General features: G+C 43.9%; 1 protein-coding gene across 1 annotated transcript in view; it reads right to left on the reverse strand.

Annotated features, from left to right (window-relative positions):
- Nucleotides 1–19,108, reverse strand: part of EFHC2 (EF-hand domain containing 2) — a 198,046-nt gene that overhangs the window by 115,308 nt on the left and 63,630 nt on the right. Inside the window, exon 3 of the mRNA XM_007081628.3 lies at nucleotides 6,336–6,486. Coding sequence (XP_007081690.2) covers nucleotides 6,336–6,486 — 151 coding nt within the window. The remainder of the gene's footprint in view (nucleotides 1–6,335; nucleotides 6,487–19,108) is intronic.

Genomic DNA, 19,108 nt, shown 5'->3' on the forward strand with positions numbered 1-19,108 from the left:
TAATCATTAGCCTTTCTTTACCATAGGTTAGTCTGGACTGAGTAGTGGCCGACAAACAATGATTCTCTTAGACAATTGGAAGTAAAACTACTGGGATTAACCTCTGACATTCTTGGCTTGGTGTAACATTGTTTTAACCACATTCCAACAGAACAGCAACAAACTCTATAGGTATGACACTTCTAACCAAGAAGACAGTGATGTCCTGGCAAGAAATAAAAGCAAGCCTTGAGGTGTGACAGTGACGTGACTTATACCACACATCGACCTCTCTGCCAGCATGGATTCGTGAACATTACAAATACGTCGTTCTGATTAGAAGCTGTGTGTAACTGAATGCCTAGTTTGGCATTGTGCCTCTCTTGTTTCTGGCTTATTCCAAACTCCCCCCTCCCTAAAAAAAAAAAATCACATGACAGGAGAGGCAACTGAAGGGGGAGGCCAATTCATCCAGGTGTGCTCATTTCTTTTTTTTTTTTTTTTTAATTTTATTTATTTATTTTGAGAGAGAGACAGCATGAGTGGAGGAGGGGCAGAGAGAGAAGGAGAGGGAGAGAATCCCAAGCAGGCTCGGAGCTGTCAGCACAGAGCCCGACGTGGGGCTGGAACCTACGAAACTGAGATCATGACCTGAGCTGGAATCAGGAGTTGGACGCTTAACCGACCGAGCCACCCAGGTGCCCCTACGTGCGCTCATTTCAGTGGTCAGCTCCACAAAAGAAGGAAAGCGTTTGACCTCCCGTTTCATTTGGAAAATGTAGATGCCCTATGGGAGTCACAGGAATACCATCAGTGGGCATCACCTAAATAGGACCCCTAGCCCCTCTCCGGGGCCCACAGGTACATGAAAAGCAGTCCCAAAGTAGTCAAGATACAACTGAAAGAAACGCCACCTACCCCGTCCCACTGAGATCTGAGCCGCTGACTCACAAAGCTTGTTTGCTCTTTTTCCCCGTTTAACTTCGGAGAGCCCAAAGAAGATGTTTACGTGATTTTTTTCCCAAGGAGCCTCTGTCCAAACGGACCTTCCTGAACTGGAATCATCGTATTAAATATTTCCAGACAGACTGGTTTCTTGCCAAACAGAGCTTGATGATGGAGTGGCTGGTTTGTGTTTGCTTTCCACGGTGCTTGCTAGAGCCCGCCAGGAATTGCTGTTGACAAACTCAGTCTTGTTACGGATCGTGATGACCGCGTATTCCGTGCATACCCCCTGAGCTGTGTCTTCCCTCGGAGACAACGTCCTGATCAGGAAGAGCCAATCAGAAATTCCGAAATTTTCAAGAGACTTTACAAGTCACCTTTTACTCAGAGTTGTTCCCCACCCCCCCCCAGCCCCGCCCCGGGTCTTTATGAATAACATTGCCCCCGACTTCCCTAATAATGTTCAAATACGTCATTATGACTAACATCGGTTTGCCTCTGCAATCCGCTTGTGCGCTTCGATTTGAAATCAAGAGGCTGAGAGAATCGAAAAGTCTTAACAAAAGCCTTTCCAAGATCCTCATAGAGGTTACCTTTCATTTTTCTTCTTGGATAGTTTAATAAAACCAAAGACTCACTAGACGGGGCAGTTAGCTACAGGAATAATAATAAAACAATGCACCGGGGCACCTGGGCGTCTGACTTCAGCTCAGGTATGAACTCACGGTTCGTGGGTTCGAGCCCCATGTCGGGCTCTGCTGGTGGTGCAGAGCCTGCTGGGGATTCTCTCTCTCCCCCCCAACCCCCCCCCCAAATAAATCAATGACCTTTAAAAAAAAAATAAAAACAATGCACTGATGAAGGTTCAGGATATCCTGTGATCCCCAGTCTATCATTTGTATAAATTTGATGTCACGTGGGGAAGGTAATCAAAAACAGGCAAAAAGCTTAGTTAGAGAATGTTGGAGTAAAGCATTCAAGTGACTGTAAATATAATAAGTGTTTATAAACATAAATATTAGTATAAAAATATAAGAATATTTTTTGACTAAGGCAATACCATCGCTTACAAACACACAGGTAAAACAGATGTTCATAGAATTTAAAAGTTGTGAATTTGGGGCGCCTGGGTGGCTCAGTCGGTTAAGCGTCCGACTTCAGCTCAGGTCACGATCTCGCGGTATGTGAGTTCGAGCCCCGCGTCGGGTTCTGTGCTGACTGCTCAGAGCCTGGAGCCTGTTTCAGATTCTGTGTCTCCCTCTCTCTCTGACCCTCCCCCGTTCATGCTCTGTCTCTCTCTGTCTCAAAAATAAATAAACGTTAAAAAAAAAAAAAAGAAAAAATTAAAAAAAATAAAAAAATAAAAAAAAAAGTTGTGAATTTGCTTTCTGTTCTGAAGTAATTCTTCCAACATTTTCTAATACATTATTGTCAATCTTTAAAAACTGCCTTGTATAGGTTAAAAACGACCCTGAAGAGTCTAAAGACTTCTTGTCCCTTCATAAAGTGTCATATTTCCAACCATAAAAGTCTGTAGGAGCGCCTGTGTGGCTCAAGTTGGTTGAGCGTCCGACTCCTGATTTCAGCTCAGGCCATCATCTCACAGGTTCATGGGATCGAGCCCCACTCCGGGCTCTGCACTGAAAGCTGGAAGCCTGCTTGGGATTCTCTCTCTCTCTCTCTCTCTCTCTCTCTCTCTCTCTCTGCCCCTTTCCTGCTCCCGCTCTCTCTCCCCTAAATAAATACAGAAGCAAACATTAAAAGAAGTTTCCTTCGCAAGTCAGAGAATCTTTTTTTAAAACATCAAGGCATTTCCATATTTCCTAAAAGACTTGCCGTTAAGGCACAAATTCTCGAAATCAAAAGACCCCGGGGTGGATAGTGTGTCAGAGCGCAAAGAATAACGAGGACCACTCACATCCTCTCCTCACATTAATCCTTTCTACCCCCCACTAGTAAAACAAAGTGCAGACACTAAATCCAGTCTTCTTCCTTTTTCCACCACCTCAACAGTGCCTCTCTTCCAACATGGGAGAATAAGCCTGATTCTGTTCACGATCTGAGCACCCCCGATTCCCAGTCCACACCTCCAGTCTTGACTTTCTTCCTGAAAATACATCCCAACATGGCGGGCATCACCATACAGATGTCCCAACCACGTTCAAAGGCCTCACGGTCAGAACAAGGATACCCTACCTCTACCCCGAACATTGCTCCCTGCTCCGTGCTTCTGGGTTTTACTACTCTATCACCATCTTTTCGACCGACCGCAGAGTGAGCTCTGAGGCGACCTGTTAAGATTCAGATGAAGCAAATTCCTTCTGTTTCTTTTTCTTGGAGAGCTGACAATGACCTACTTTAGATGGTGGTTGGGGGATTAAATGAGATACTGATAAAGGAGGTACTTTATCAAGGACTTGACAAAGCACCTGTCATTAGATATTCCCCTTCCACACTTTCTATATTTAGTTGTTGGTCAATGCCTATCAACTCTGCCAACCAAATGTCTCTCAGGTCTTTCCTGTGTTTTCTGTTTCCTACTGTCATTGTCCAGGTTTAGACACTGAGCACCTGCTAACCTGAACAACTGCAAAACTCTTGGGCTATAGTCACTCCCTTTCCTCTCCAACCTGCTTACCTGCTAGCTCCAGGAGAGCCAGCACAGTGCCTGGCACAGAGTAGGCATTCGACAAACACTTCTTGGCAATGCTGACTGGCCCCAAGTTCATCATCCGGACGCAATGGAGCTATGTGCCAAGAAAACCTCAATCTCATCAACACTGAAGGAAATCCTTTGCATACTGCCTCGTCACGACCTTATACTCAGAGACCCATGGTCCCCAAATTTCTCTGTTTCTCCCCATAGTACCCATCGTGGTATATCAACGGGGAGGCAACGGGCCCAGATAAGTAGTTGGTAAGAAACAAAGTCTCTTCAACATAGGCAGAAATTCGTAAGATGGGTTAAATAAGGGTAAGCAGGGTATGTTATGTGTCAAACACAGAAAGGAGGAGATGGAAGGACCCAGAGATAATTCATTTTCTGTAGGTATTAAATATATATGAGGCACCTGGGCTCTAAATATTCATGACACAACAAATATACAAGAGTCAGTAAATATTCATGAGCACTCAATATTCATGAGGCCTCAATTTGGTCACTCATTCGTTGGTGACACCCATTCCGGCCCCAGGTGTCCTTTCGCCGAGAAACAAACAAACCCCATGACTACAGCTGTGGCCAGGCCCTCTTCTCCCTGGGTCTCTCTGATAGAGGTGTGCTGTGAGCCCAGGGTCCCTTCTGTCTGTGGTCCTCCTTGCTTGAACTTCAACTCTGGTCGTCAAGACTGACGCAGCAAAGACGGCGGGACCACGGCCTACCCCGGGATTCAGGCGGAGCGGTCCTCCCACCCACCCGTACCTCGTCCTACGTGTGCGAACTGAACTCCTTTCTTTCCCCCTCGCGTCTCACTGTACATTTCGAATTGTTTCCACGCGTCACGTGATGATGCATTTTAATTTGGTCCATGAGGCTTTTGCTCCGTGGCCTCTGGGAGAGCCCGCACGCACACTTCTTGGGGGACGGCGCCGCGTCAAGGTAATACCCCCACGTGACACTCTGGCTGCTACGTGGAGAACAGATGGTTGTACCAAAGAATCGTGGCTCCTGAGGGGTCAAAGTGGTCTTGGAAGGTCATCTACACCACCACACACACACACACACACACACACACACACACGACCCCCTCCCATACCTCTACTAAGCTCACGACCCCCTCCCATACATCTACTAAGCTATCAGTGAAAAATAACCCCTGACCTGCCCCCTATCTATACCAAGGACCAAATACATGACACCCCTCTCTACCCCCACACCCGACCCTGACCCCCATGTTCCTCCAGAAACATCCCATACAATCTCTGGCAGCTCTCTGCCAGAAAATTATTATTCTTACTGACCTGAATTCTGACCCCCCCCCCCCCCCCGGTCATATCCTTGAGGATACAGAAAATTAGGTCATCCTTCCTCCCCATGGCAGCCCTTCAGATTCCTGAATTCACCAGGCACACCCGAATCTTCCCTTTACAGACAAATATCCCTTTTCACTATTCTGCCTTACACATGACAACTTTTCAGGCCTTTTACCACCGTGGTTGCTGCCCCCTGAAGGCATCCAGATCTCAGCACTGTCCCAGGTGAAGGACTCCTAGCACAAGAAGAAATCAGTCACCTCCCTTGATCTCCACCCTACTCTTAATAATGCAGTTTAGGATTAACTCCTCTGGTGGCCACATCACAGAGTTAACTGGCTGAGATGGAGTATGGATAAAGAGGACTGGTACATGGGGGAGGGGAGGGGTGAAGGAACAGTGACCCTCTGCGGAAGAGCCATCAGAGTATGTAGTTAACAGGGATGAGGAGGAAGAGAGGGTGGTTAAAGCAAATGGCTGTGAATTCAAGAAAGAAGAGAGAGAGGTGCATGGCTGGGGGGGGGGGCGGGGGGGCGGGGCACAGTCGGTTAAGCATCTGACTCTTGATTTTAGCTCAGGTCATGATCTCAGGGCTCAGGAGTTCAAGCTCCACATCGGGATCCACTCTGACTATGCCGAGCCTACTCGGGACTCTCTCCACCTCTCTCTCTCTCTCTCTCTCTCTCTCTCTCTCTCTCTCTCTCTGCCCCTGCCCTGCTCACATGTGCTTGCTCGCTCTCAAAATAAATGATGAGATAAGCACTTAAAGGAAAGATAAAGGAAGGAAGAAAGAAGAGAGAATGCAAATCTGGAAGCGACAGTGGACGAGTCTCCTCTCTTCTCCTTGAAAGTGTTGTGAAGAAGTAATATGATCATAGTAAAGAGACTGAAGACACAGGAGGGTTTACTCATACTGGAGCAGCATGGGAAAGAAAACTAATATACCAAGACTTGTCTTGCTTATTAAGAGCAAGACAAAGGGCCCATGCTGAGGTGGGGGGTGGGAGGGGGCGGAGTAGAAAGCTAGTAAGTCACCATCAATAACCGCAGGCCAATGGCATGTTCATATTCTCGGTCACCAACAAGTCAGACACCGAAGCAGTATATGGCGCCTTTTAAAAAGCCAGAGACGGGGGTGGGGCACCTGGGTGGCTCAGGCGGTCGAGCGTCCGACTTCGGCTCAGGTCACGATCTCGCGGTTCGTGGGTTCGGGCCCCACGTCGGGCTCTGTGCTGACAGCTCGGAGCCTGGGGCCTGCTTCGGAGTCTCTGTCTCCCCCCCTCCCCGTCTCTCTGCCCCTCCCCCACTCATGCTCTGTCTCTCTCTGTCTCTCAAAAGTGAGTAAAGATTAAAAAATATATATAAAAACCTAGAGAAAGGCAGTATATAAAGGTGGGAGTTACAAGTCAGAGAACCGTAACTCTGCTTTCAATAGGTACCTTGAGGCAGTCCGCTATTTTTCAACTTTGGTTCATTTACTTGAATTGTGTCATCTTCGAGGTAGAAGAGGATTTTATAGCGTCTTATTCTATACTTTTCTTGAGTTTTATCAGGCAATTCATCTTCTAAATAGGCATCAAAAGATAATACCTGTTGGGATCATAATTAGAAGCTAAGAAATGGCAAGAAAATTTTCATCAAAACTGAGAGTCAATACGGCTACTGCTTATATACTTGCTGTTGATGTAAAGCGAAAAGTGGAGAGTTTCACCAAGACATTCCACACATCAGCTCTGCGAACAGATATGCAATCTAGGTTACCGTATACAAAGACTGTATTTTCATCACTGTCTGGTTAGGATAAGGAAACGATACCCAAGCAACAAATCCATCATTCAGCTCTGCTCTAAGCTGAAGTACTATCTGTCGGGTTTCGCAGTGGGATTCTATATGTAAGTTACAGTAGTTTCCCCCCCCCCCCCCCCACCCCCCACACCGTATCCATGGCTTCGCTTTCTGCAGTTTCAGTGGCCCGCGGTCAGTTGGGTCCAGAGGTAGATGATCCTCCTTCCGCCCTGTGCTCAGGTCGACGGGAGCCCACGACTGCATCCCAATGCCTACATCGCCCACCTCACTTCATCTCATCACGCGTGTCTTACCGTCTCGCATCATCGTAAGAAGGGCGAGTACAGCACGATGAGGTATTTTGAAAGCCCGCGTTCGTGTAACTTATTACAGTATATTGTTAAAATTGTTCTATTATTACTTATTGTTGTTAATCTCTTACGGTGCTTAATTTACAAATTAAACTTTATCATAGGTATGTCACGTGTGTATACGGAAAAAAAAAAAACCCACTACATATGGTTGAGTGCTACCTGTGGTTTCAGGCATCCACCGGGGGTCTTGGAACATGTACCCTACGGGCAAGGCTGGGGGGAATACTATGTAGACAAACTAATATTTTTTCTGAATATTCTTTCAATAGGAAGATGTGAAATTCTTACAGCGCACCGGAGATCCCACCTCAAACTTCTCCAGGAACTTCAAAGAGCCTAGCTCAATGCCAACCAGTCTCATCTTACACTGTGTATGTGTTGGTGCGGGGGTCCCCTCCCTAAGGAATGTGGTGAGAAAAGACCTCAAGATAAGGGAAGGCAACCTGGCTATGTGCGTACGTGACATTCCTCACGGCTCTGTATGTCTGTACATGACATCCCTCATGACCCTGTAACGTGAGACCCTCCCCCCCACCCCCGCCAATCAGACTGTAGGTCTATATGCTACCCATATATGGAGACAAAGAAGTAGAAAACGCATAAAATGCTACACCACGCGGCATTCGGGGCTCAGTCTTTCAGGCACAAACCCTCTGAGCCCATGCCGGCAAGATCAAAATTGCTTCCTGGAAAGAAAAGCCTCAGTGTCACGACTTTCTGTGCGAGCATCCTGCTACAACGCGGGGAGGGGAGTGCTGGAGAGGGACTCAGGTGGGAGAGATGGATTCTATAGTACTTACTGTAAAAATCAGAGATCGTCAAAAATGCTCTTGAAAATTCCTTAACCATTCTGGAACACTGGGCCTCTCGGTAAGTATAACACAGCCCATTTTTCTTCCATGATGAAGCAGACAAATGACTGCCTCTTCAGCTGAAGGCCCATTGAAATACCTTCCTTATTAGGCTCAGGTGCCATGTTGTACGAACAATACGTATGTTCGACCCTTGGAATCACTCTCAACGTGGCAACCTGATCACACACGGAGGAAGACGTGGTCACTGAGGACAACTGAGGGGCCAGGAGATTCAGGCTACCATTTCAAGCTTGCCCTGGGACACGTGCTCCTTGAGAGCTCAATTTTAATATTCCCTCTGGTCTCAAGTTAATTGTGTATATGATGTGACAGTGTGGTAATCCAACATGGACAATATGATATGTACGACTGAGTCTGTTAGGTGCAATCTACCCTTCTAAAGGTGGTCAGTTACTCTAATTAGGAATATATGTTCCGGGAGAGTTTAGCAAATTTTTATCAGAAGCCCACACTTCAGAAGGGGCTGACAAAATGTCTCAGTAGCTTATCTTTGATCAACACAAGACACTTTGTTCATTACCGTAAAGGATGTTAGAGAGGAGCTGTAGTGAGTTAAGTGATTCTATTCAAAATGAATGGATCCTTTGCAAGTATTGCCGAGGCACTGTCTTTACTGGAACAGGTTCTAGAAATCTGGTGTACCTGGAGATCTCCAACCTTTCAAAATGGCACCTTTGGCTTCATTCCAGAATGGTCCTATGTTCAACTGCTTTCCTGGAAAATTCACCTGGCCTGCCTCCAGTTGGAAGGTTAGCTAAACTCACTTCTAGAATACGGTCATATTTGTGTTGATTGAACATTTCTGGTAAGATGCTGTTGGATGGGTATAGGGTTTCCTTCTGGCGTGATGCAAATGTCTTGGAATTAGAAGTGATGGTTATGCAACACTGTAAATATACTAGATGGCACTAAATTGCACCCTTTAAATGCGCTAATGGTTAGGGCGTGTGGGTGGCTCAGTCAGCTAAGCACCCAACTTCAGCTCAGGTCATGATCTCGCGGTTCGTGGGTTCAAGCCCTGCATCAGGCTCTCTGCTGTCAACACAGAGCCTGCTTCAGATCCTCTGTCCCCCTCTCTCTGCCCCTCCCTTACCCCTGCACGCACACACTCTCCCTCTCAAAAATAAACCCCAGAAAGGGGTTCCGTATCTCAGGGGTTCTGAAACCCAGCCGAGAGCCAAATGGAAGGCACAGGAGAACTGTGACACGGTGCCTGCTGGCTGCCCTCCCTATTTTGTGACGGCTACCTGAACACCATGGTGTGAGACACCCAGTCCGGGGAGAAGAGACTGGGGTGACGACGCCATTTTTCCCCGCAACACCAACACGGTGGGACTTCAGGAAGCAGCACAGCGCCCCCCAGTGGAGGTGGGACAGGCTTACACCAAACCCAGCCCTTCCGGGCCTGGTAACTGCTTATTTACTGGAGTGACACTGACTGACCCAACACAGCCGACCTCTCCTCCAGACCAGCACAGCCACCACCCCCCAAGAACCAACAGACGACTCGTTCTTTTTCTTTCTTCCCTCTTTTTTTTTCTTTCAAAACCAGGCTCATAGTTTCTGATTTGGTCTTTGTCAATTCTCGTTATATACATATATATATTTTTTTTTATCCTATTCTGTCTCCATGTTTTCTCTTTCTTCTTTATTTCTCTTTCTCTTTCTCTGGAATTAGGCCTATAGGTATTTGATTCTCTTCTGTTTTCTTTCCTCCTCTTTCTTTTTTCTCTTTTTATGCGATCAGGCTCCATACACACATACCTTTTTTTTTTCTTTTTTTTCTATTCCAGGGTTACTTCAACAAACAAATCAAAGCACACCTAGTTAAAGGTCCAATCACCACCACTACGAGCAAGGAGGAGGTCTGCAGAGGACCGAACAGTGGAAAAGAGCAGCCAAAAACGCAACAACAGAACGCACACAACATACACCAGAAACACTTCCTGGAGTCCCAGACCGTGGACTGTGCAGGACCCCTTTTTAATACAGTGGTACTCACAGGTGCAGGACACATAATGAGCCTTTACAACATGCAAAAGACGAAAACTTAGCCAAAACAACAAGACGGGAATTCTCCCCAAAAGAAAGGTCAAGAAGAAATCACAGCCAGAGAATTGTTGAAAACAGATATAAACAATATACCTGAATAAGAATTTGGAATAACAGTCATAAGACTAATAGCTGGGCCTGAAAAAAGCAAAGAAGACACCAGAGAAACCCTTGCTGCAGAGGTCAAAGACCTAAGAACTAGTCACGATGAATTAAAAAATACTATAACTTAGAGGCAAAATAAACTAGATACAGTGACAGTTAGGATGGAAGAAGCAGGGAATAGGTGAAACAGAAGATAAAATCATGGAAAATAATGAAGCTGAAAAAAAGAGGGAAAGGAAATTATTAGATCACAAGGGGAGAATTAGAGAACTAAGTGATTCCATGAAACAAAACACTATCTGTATCCTAGGAGTCCCAGAAGAAGAGCGAGAAAAAGGGCAGAAGGTTTATGTGGACAAATTATAGCTGAGAACTTCCCTAATCTGGGGAAGGAAAACAGGCATCTAAGTCCAAAGGGCACAGATAACTCCTGTCAAAATCCACAAAAACAGATCAACATGATGACACATTATAGTGAAACTGGCAAAATACAAAGATAAAGAGAGAATTCTGAAAGGAGTTAGAGACAAAAGGTCCTTAACCTACAAGGGTGGACACCTAAAGTTAGTAGCAGACCTGTCCCGTGGAACTTGGCAGGCTAGAAGGGAGTAGCAGGAAATATTCAATGTGCTGAATAGGAAAAATACGCAGCCACGAATCCTTTATCCAGCAAGGCCGTCATTCAGAATAAAAGAGAAAGATCTTCCCAAACAAAAACTAAAGGAGTTAATAATGACCACTAAACCAGCCCCGTAAGAAATTCTAAGGGGTCTTTCTCAGTGGAAAGCAGCAAAGACTACAAAGGACCAGAGAACATCAACACAAACAAGAAATCTACAGATAGCACAATGGCACTAAATTCAAATCTTTCATAATCACTCTGAATGTAAATGGACTAAATGCCCCACTCAAAAGACATAGGTTATCAGAATGAATTTAAAAAAAAATAAGATCCATCTATATGTTGCTATAAGAGACTCATTTTAGATCTGAGGACACCTGCAGATTGAAAGTGAGGGGACAGAGAACCATCTATCATAATAATGGACAGCAAAAGAAAGCTGGAGTAGCCATACTTATATCAGACAAACAAGACTTTAACACAAAGACTGTAACAAGAAATGCAAAAGGGCATTATATCATAAGTAAGGGGTCCATCCATCAAGAAGAACTAACAATTGTAAACATTTATGCCCTCAACTTAAAACACCCAAATAGATAAATCAATCACAAACATAAGCAAAGTTATTGATAATAATACCATAATTGTAGGAGACTGTAATACTCCACTTAGAGCAATGGACACATCATCTAAGCAGAAAATCAACAAGGAAACAATGGCTCTGAATGACACATTGGACCAGATGGACTTAACAGATATATTCAGAACATTTCATCCTAAAGCAGCAGAATGCACATTCTTCTTGAGTGCACATGGAACATTCTCCAGAATAGACCACATATTGTATCACAAAACAGCCCTCAACAGGTACAAAAAGACAGAGATCATACCATGCATATTTTCAGATCACAACACAACTTGAAGTCAACCACAAGAAAAAATTTGGAGAGCCCTCAAATACATGGAGGTTACAGAACATCCTACTACAGAATGAATGGGTTAACGAGGAAATTAAAGAAGAAATTTTAAAAATACAAGGAAACAAATGAAAATAAAAACACGACAGTCCATACCCTTTGGGATGTAGCAAAGGCAGTCCTGAGAGGAAAATACATTGCAATTCAGGCCTATCTCAAGAAGCAAGAAAGGTCCCAAATACACAACACAAACTTGCACCTAAAGGAGCTAGAAAAGGAACAGCAAATAAAGCCCAAAGCCAGCAGAAAAAGGGAAATAATAAAGATTGGAACAGAAATAAATGATACAGAATCCAAAAATACAGTAAAACAGATCAGTGAAGGAGCACTTGGGTGGCTCAGTCGATTAGGCATTTGACTTCGGCTCAGGTCATGATCTCACTGTTTGTAGGTATGAGCCCCTTGTCGGGCTCTGTGCTGACAGCTCCGAGCCTGGATCCTGCTTCAGATTCTGTGTCTCCCTCTCTCTCTGCCCCTCCCCAGCTCATGCTCTCTCTCTTTCTCAAAAAGAAACAAACATTGAAAAAAATTAAAAACAGCAGAACAGATCAATGAAACTAAGAGCTGGTGTTTTGAAAGAATAAACAAAATTGATAAGCCCCTAGCCAGATTTATCAAAAAGAAAAGAGAAAGGGCCCAAATAGACAAAATCCCGAACAAAGGAAGAGAGATCACAACCAATACCACAGAAATACAAACAATTATAAGAGAATCCTATGAAAAATGATATGCTAACAAAGTGGACAATCTGGAAGAAATGGACAAATCCCTAGACTGTCACACACTACCATCACTCAAATGGGAAGAAATAGAAAATTTGAACAGGCCCATAACCAGGAAAGAAATTGAATCAGTTATCAAAAATCTCCCCAAAAATAAGAGTCCTGGGCCAGATGGCTTCCCAGGGGAAGTCTACCAGACAATTTAATGAAGAGTTAATAACTATTCTTCTCAAACTGTTCCAAAGAATAGAAATGGAAGGAAAGCTTCCAAACTCAATTCTATGAAGCCAGCATTACCTTGAGTCCAAAACCAGATAAAGACTCCAGTATAAAGAAAAATTCCAGGCCAATATCTCCGACGAACATGGGTGCAGAAGTTCTCAACAAGATACTAGCAAATTGAATTCAATAGTATATTAAAATAATTATTCATCGTGATCAAGTGGGATTCATTCCTGGGCTGCAGGGCTGGTTCAATATCCGCACATCAATCAACGTGATACATCACATTAATAGAAGAAAGGATAGAACCATATGATCCTGTCAATCGGTGCAAGAAAAGCATTTGACAAAATACAGCATCCTTTCTTAATAAAAACCCTCAAGACAGTCGGGATAGAAGGAACATATATTAACATCGTACAAGCCATGTATAAAAGGCCCACAGCTACTATCATCCTCAATGGGGAAAAACTGAGGGCTTTCCCATGACGTCAGGAACATGACAGGGATGTCCACTCTCACCGCTGTTCAACATAGTACGGCAAGTCCTAGCCTCAGCAATCAGACAACAAAAAGCTGTAATCATCAAGACAGTGTGGTATTGGCACAAAAACAGATCTATAGATCAACACAATGGGAGAAGCTATTTGCAAATGACATATCAGATAAAGGGTTAGTATCCAAAATCTATGAAGAACTTACCAAACTCAACACCTAAAAAAACAAGAAATGCAGCAAAGAAATAAGACATGAACAGACACTTTGCCAAAGAAGACACATCCAGATGGCCAACAGACACATGAAAAGATGCTCATCACTCCTCATCAGGGAAATACAAATCAAAACCACACTGAGATACCACCCCACACCTGTCAGAATGGCTAACACGAACAACTCAGGCAACGACAGATGTTGGCGAGGATGCAGAGAACATGGATCTCTTTTCCATTGTTGGTGGCAACGCAAGCTGGTGCAGCCGCTCTGGAAAACAGTGCGGAGGTTCCTCAAAAAAATTAAAAATAGAACTACTCTATGACCCAGCAATAGCACTACTAGGAATTTATCCAAAAGATACAAAAATGCTGATTCAAAGTGGTACACACACCCCAATGTTTATAGCAGTGCTATCAACTATAGCCAAATTATGGAAAGAGCCTAAATGTCCATCGACTGAAAAACAGGGAAAGAAGTGGTGTGTGTTTGTATGCATATACGTATATGTATATATACATACATATATACATACATATATATTACATATATATGTAACATGCATATATATTACATATATGTATATATGTAATATATATGCATGTTACATATATTGTAACATATATATGCGTATGTGTATATACATATATACGCACATATATTACATACATATATAATACATATATATGTATATATGTAATATATATGTATTATATATGTGTGTATATATACAGAGAGAGAGAGAGAGAGGGAGAGGGAGAGGGAGGAGGAGAGAGATTGAGAGAGGGAGGGAGAGAGGGGGAGGGAGAGAGGGGGAGAGAGAGAGGGGGAGGGAGAGAGGGGGAGGGAGAGAGAGGGGGAGGGAGAGAAGGGGAGGGAGAGAGGGGGAGGGAGAGAGGGGGAGGGAGAGAAGGGGAGGGAGAGAGGGGGAGGGGGGAGAGAGAGAGAGAGAGAGAGAGAGAGAGAGAGAGAGAGAGAATACTACTCAGCAATGAAAAGGAATGAAATCTTGCCATTTGCACCAACATGGATGGAACTGGAGAGTATTATGCTAAGTGAAACAAGTCAGAGAGAGATATCCTATGATTTCACTCATATGTAGGATTTAAGAAACACAACAGATGAACATGAGGGAAGGGAAGGAAAAATAAGATAAAAGCAGAGAGGCAAACCATAAAAGATTTAAATACAGAGAACAAACTGAGGGTTGCTGGAGGGCGTGGAGGGAATGGGTTAAGTGGGTGATGGGAATCAAGGAGGGCATTTTTGGAGACGACCACTGGGTATCATGTTTAAGAGATGAATCACTGGGTTCTACTCCTGAAGCCAAAACTACACAGGATGTTACCTAACGGGAATTTAAATTAAAAAGAAAGTTAAAAGAAAAAAAGATGTTGGACACTGAATTGAGGTTGACATACTAAAGCGGTAAATTCTAGGCATGCCCGGGTGGCTCTGTCAGTTAAGCATCCGACTTCAGCTCAAGTCATGATCTCCCAGTTCAAGGGTTGGAGCCCCACATCGGGCTCTGTGCTGACAGCTCAGAGCCTGGAGCCTGCTTCAGATTCTGTCTCCTTCTCTCGCTCTCTGCCCCTCCCCCACTTGTGCTCACTCACTCTCAAAAAGAAACTTAAAATGGTAAATTCTGTGTTATATGGACTACATCTCAATAAAAATAAAAAATAAAAAATAAAAAATAAAAAATAAAGGAAAGGGGAAAACGATGTCAGAAGACCCAGAAGGACAAGAGAGCTGGAGTTTCGTTGAGCTTCCAGTAAAGGTAGGGAGAGGGGGCAGAATATGCCGCCCCAGAAGGTACCACTTTGGATATGTGGAGTATTTGGACCCGAAAACAACTGGGTTCCAGCAGACTCGGGGAGAATTTTTTTACTTGTCCCTTACCTGCCTACGAGAAGTTAGATAGGGACCCTGTACCAGGAAGGGAGCCATTACCAGAGAGAACTTTTCTATCAGGAAGACGTATTGGCATGGCATGGTAAATATTCGCTGACCAGACATTCGTTCCCCACATCTTCCCATCAAACAGCTTCCTCCTCTTTGAAGTCTCAGACCCCTACACCCTTTTCCTTAGCTCTGGATAGAAGGTCAGTCTCAATTATCTGACCGCCTCTGTGTCTTAGTGGGGCTCCCAGAGGTATGTAAGTAAATTTGTGTTCCTCCTGTTCATCTGTCTTATGGCAGTTTAATTAGACCAGCCAAAGAACCTAGAGGGGAAGAAGGGCAACGTTTTCTGCCCCTTCAGGATTCAATCTGAAACTTTTTTTTTTTTTTTTTGGCTTTGTAGTTGGGTATGAAAGCATGGCGATATAAAATTCATCACTCTCACCTACCTCTGTGCATTGACTGCTATCGGTAGGAGTTTGTGACTGAGCAAAGGGACACAGATCAGTTGACCACACGTCATTTATGTAATCATTGAATATCGGGCAAATAATACATTACAAGAGAATGAAGGATGCTAAATACAAATGAAGAGAAAAGAAAAGATAGTATTTTAGGCCGGGCTTCAATAGGAGAGGGAGAGACTGATAGGTCATGTTCTGGTCCTCTGAGACTCCAGCATGCAAGTGAAGGACAGTAGAATTCGTCACTCCAAAATATGCCTCTTTGGTATAAGAACTATTTTAGAGTGGTTTTCTTTGTTGTTGTTGTTTGGGTTTGCGGGGTTTTGGTTTTTTGTTTTTACACACAGCAAACACAGGAGTACCTCTGGAAATAGAGAAGTTACCTTTCTGGAAGACAAGTACCTGTATAAGGGAAATCTCCATTTGTAAGGGCATCCAAAGAGATGTCTAGAACTTCTTATCACTGGAGAAGACAACAACTTAAATCTGCATAACAACCTCACTTTAACAGCGCCTTTCCTGGTAGCCTCCCAACGGACTCCCCACCCCAAACACCTTTTATCTTTTAGCTGGAGGTGGTATTTAAGGTGGTGGCTTGGGACATTTGGGGGAGTTACTCAGTCTTCCTGGGTCTCTCCCACGTATACATTTTATTAAGCTTCTGTTTGTTTTCCTCCCGTTCGTCTTTTTTATTACGGCGGGATCTCAGCTGAGAATCTAGACCCGTCCTATTTTCCTCCCCTACAAAAGGTAGGGAGCAAGTCAGAGTGGTAGAGACAGAAAGACAGAAAAGGAAGAGAGAAAAATGTCACCTGTAGCAAAGTAGAATACAAGGGAAGAGACACCAAACAGACCAAAAGTGATCTCACAAAGTTAAAAGACCTAATCACAAAGGAACCTGAGGTACCAGAGGATCCAAAGAGAATGTCTTAAAATGAAAACTGCCAGAAATAACAATTTATGGAAACGTAATTATGATACAAGCTTTCATCATAATTGATGACGTCCAACAAAGATTAGATAAATAAGGTCCTAGAGGATGTAAATGGGTAAATGGCTGTAATTGTCTTGAAAATGGGATGTAAATATCATTCGGCAGGGACATGTGATCTTTAGCTCCGCAGCAGGCTTCTGCCAGCCCTACTGTGTTATACAAGGTTACCTGCCTGATCCCCGAGGCAATTTGAACATTTGAGGCTAGCCTACAGGATATAAAATCTGAAATCAATTAGCTTTAAATAATAGCGTGGGATTTCTTCATTATAAAGGAACATTTTTAATTGGTTAGTATTCCTGAAATTAGCATCGTCTTACAATTATAAAGGCAAAAGAAACTGGAAGCCGTCAGTTTGATGGAAGGTGTGAATGTAGCCTTGTGGGGAAGGAGTTAATCCTATTTTCATGTCAGTTGAGCTATTTACTTTGCATGCGTGTCCCGAAGAGCTGGATTTTAACATCGATTTGGATTCCTAATTTCCACTTTAAATTGTTTTCAAAATGATTACTGTCTGACACATGAAATAATTGTGTGCAGAAGACTGTCCATCACGGGCTAGGCAATGCAATCCTGAGACAAAAGCAAAAGCAAAAGCTCCCTGAATAAATCTGCGAATTGTTTAAAGACGATGAGGGTGGTGCGACCAATGCATGAGTCATCAAGTCTGTATTTCTCAGAAACTAAATAGCTAAGTGTCCAAAATTTACAGCTGCATTTTCTAGAGATGCTGTCGGGAAAGACATGAAAGTCCAGTAATATTCAATGAGGATCAACATTCTATAAAGAGATCAGCATCACTAATGTAAGTTTTAAATGTTTAGGTTCCATTTGATGAGAAAGGCTCAGACTCAAATTGTACTAAAGAAGAAGGTATCTGTGACCACTAAGGATCAATGCATACAATTACAAGTGGGTAGACAATACAAATTTCTGTGCATTTAGATTTTTTTAAATGTTTTTATTTACTTTTGAGACAGAGAGAGACAGAGCATGAGCAGGGGAGGGGCAGAGAGGGGAAGACACAGAATCTGAAGCGGGCTCCAGGCTCTGAGCTGTCAGCACTGAGCCCGACGCGAGGCTCGAACTCACGGAGAGAGAGATCATGACCTGAGCTGAAGTCGGACGCTCAACCGACTGAGCCACCCAGGCGCCCCCAAATTTCTGTACATTTAACGTGGTGTTGTTGATCCTTCCTGAAAAAGCTGTTAAGTCAGTGATTTCTTTTATGAATATAGAGTCCTACAATAAGGAAATAAACCATAGGAGAGTTTCTATCGCATATAAAGGATGGCTCCCCTATTCGTGACAATTGTATAGTTCTAGAAATTTATCACGCGAAGGGGAGCAGAACGTGACATCCCAAAATACTCTTCTTTGGCATAAGAGTTACCTCGAACTGATTCTTTTTAAGAAACAGCTGACCTAGGAGAAGCTCTGAAATCCAAGTAAAAGTGACCGTTTTGGTTTTTGTTTCTAAGGTGTTTTTTTGTTGTTTTTTTTTTTAAATAAAAGTTTGTTTATTTTGAGAGAGACAGAAACAGCGCAAAGTAGGGGAGGGGCAGAGAGAGGGGGAGAGAGAGAATCCCACGCAGGGTCTGTGCTATCAGCACAGAGCCCGATGCAGGGCTTGAACCCAGAAAACCGTGAGATCAGGACCTGAGTCGAAACCAAGAATGAGATGCTGAACCATCTGAGCCACTCAGGTGCCCCTAAGGTTTTTATTTATTTATTTTGAGGGGGGGGGGGCAGAGAGAGAGGGAGTGAGACAGAATCCCAAGCAGCCTCTGCACCATCAGCCCAGAGCCCGACGCAAGATTCAAACCCACAGAGAGATCATGACCTGAACCTAAATCGAGAGTGGGACACTCACAGACGAAGCCACCCCACAGACAGAGAGATCATGACCTGAACCTAAATCGAGAGTGGGACACTCACAGACGAAGCCACCCCGGCGCCTCAAAAGTCACCCTTTTGTACGAGCCATTTACATGTATAAGGGAAATCTCCATTTCCAAGGGTGTCTCCCTCACTGTACCAAGAAGAGGAGGGATGACCAAATACCTCTAGAAACTCTTATCAATGGAGAAGGCAGTGACTTAAATCTGCATAACAACCCTACCCTTGTTTACTATGCTTTTCCTAGTCCCCCACCCCCCCATAAGTGGCTCGCCCACTCCCAATAACCTCTTTTGTCTTTAGCTGGAGATAGTATTTAAGGTGATGGCTTTGGACATTTGTGGGAGTTCCTCAAGTTTTCTTGGGTCTCTCCCATGTATACAGGAGGTATACAGGTTATTAAACTTCTGCTTGTATTTCTCTTGTTAATCTGTCTTTCATCATAGGGGCATCTTAGCCAAGCACCTACAAGGGTAAAGGGAAAATGATTTTTCCTCCCCTACACAGG

Source organism: Panthera tigris, chromosome X, assembly GCF_018350195.1.
Source record: "Panthera tigris isolate Pti1 chromosome X, P.tigris_Pti1_mat1.1, whole genome shotgun sequence".
Lineage (NCBI taxonomy): Eukaryota > Metazoa > Chordata > Mammalia > Carnivora > Felidae > Panthera > Panthera tigris.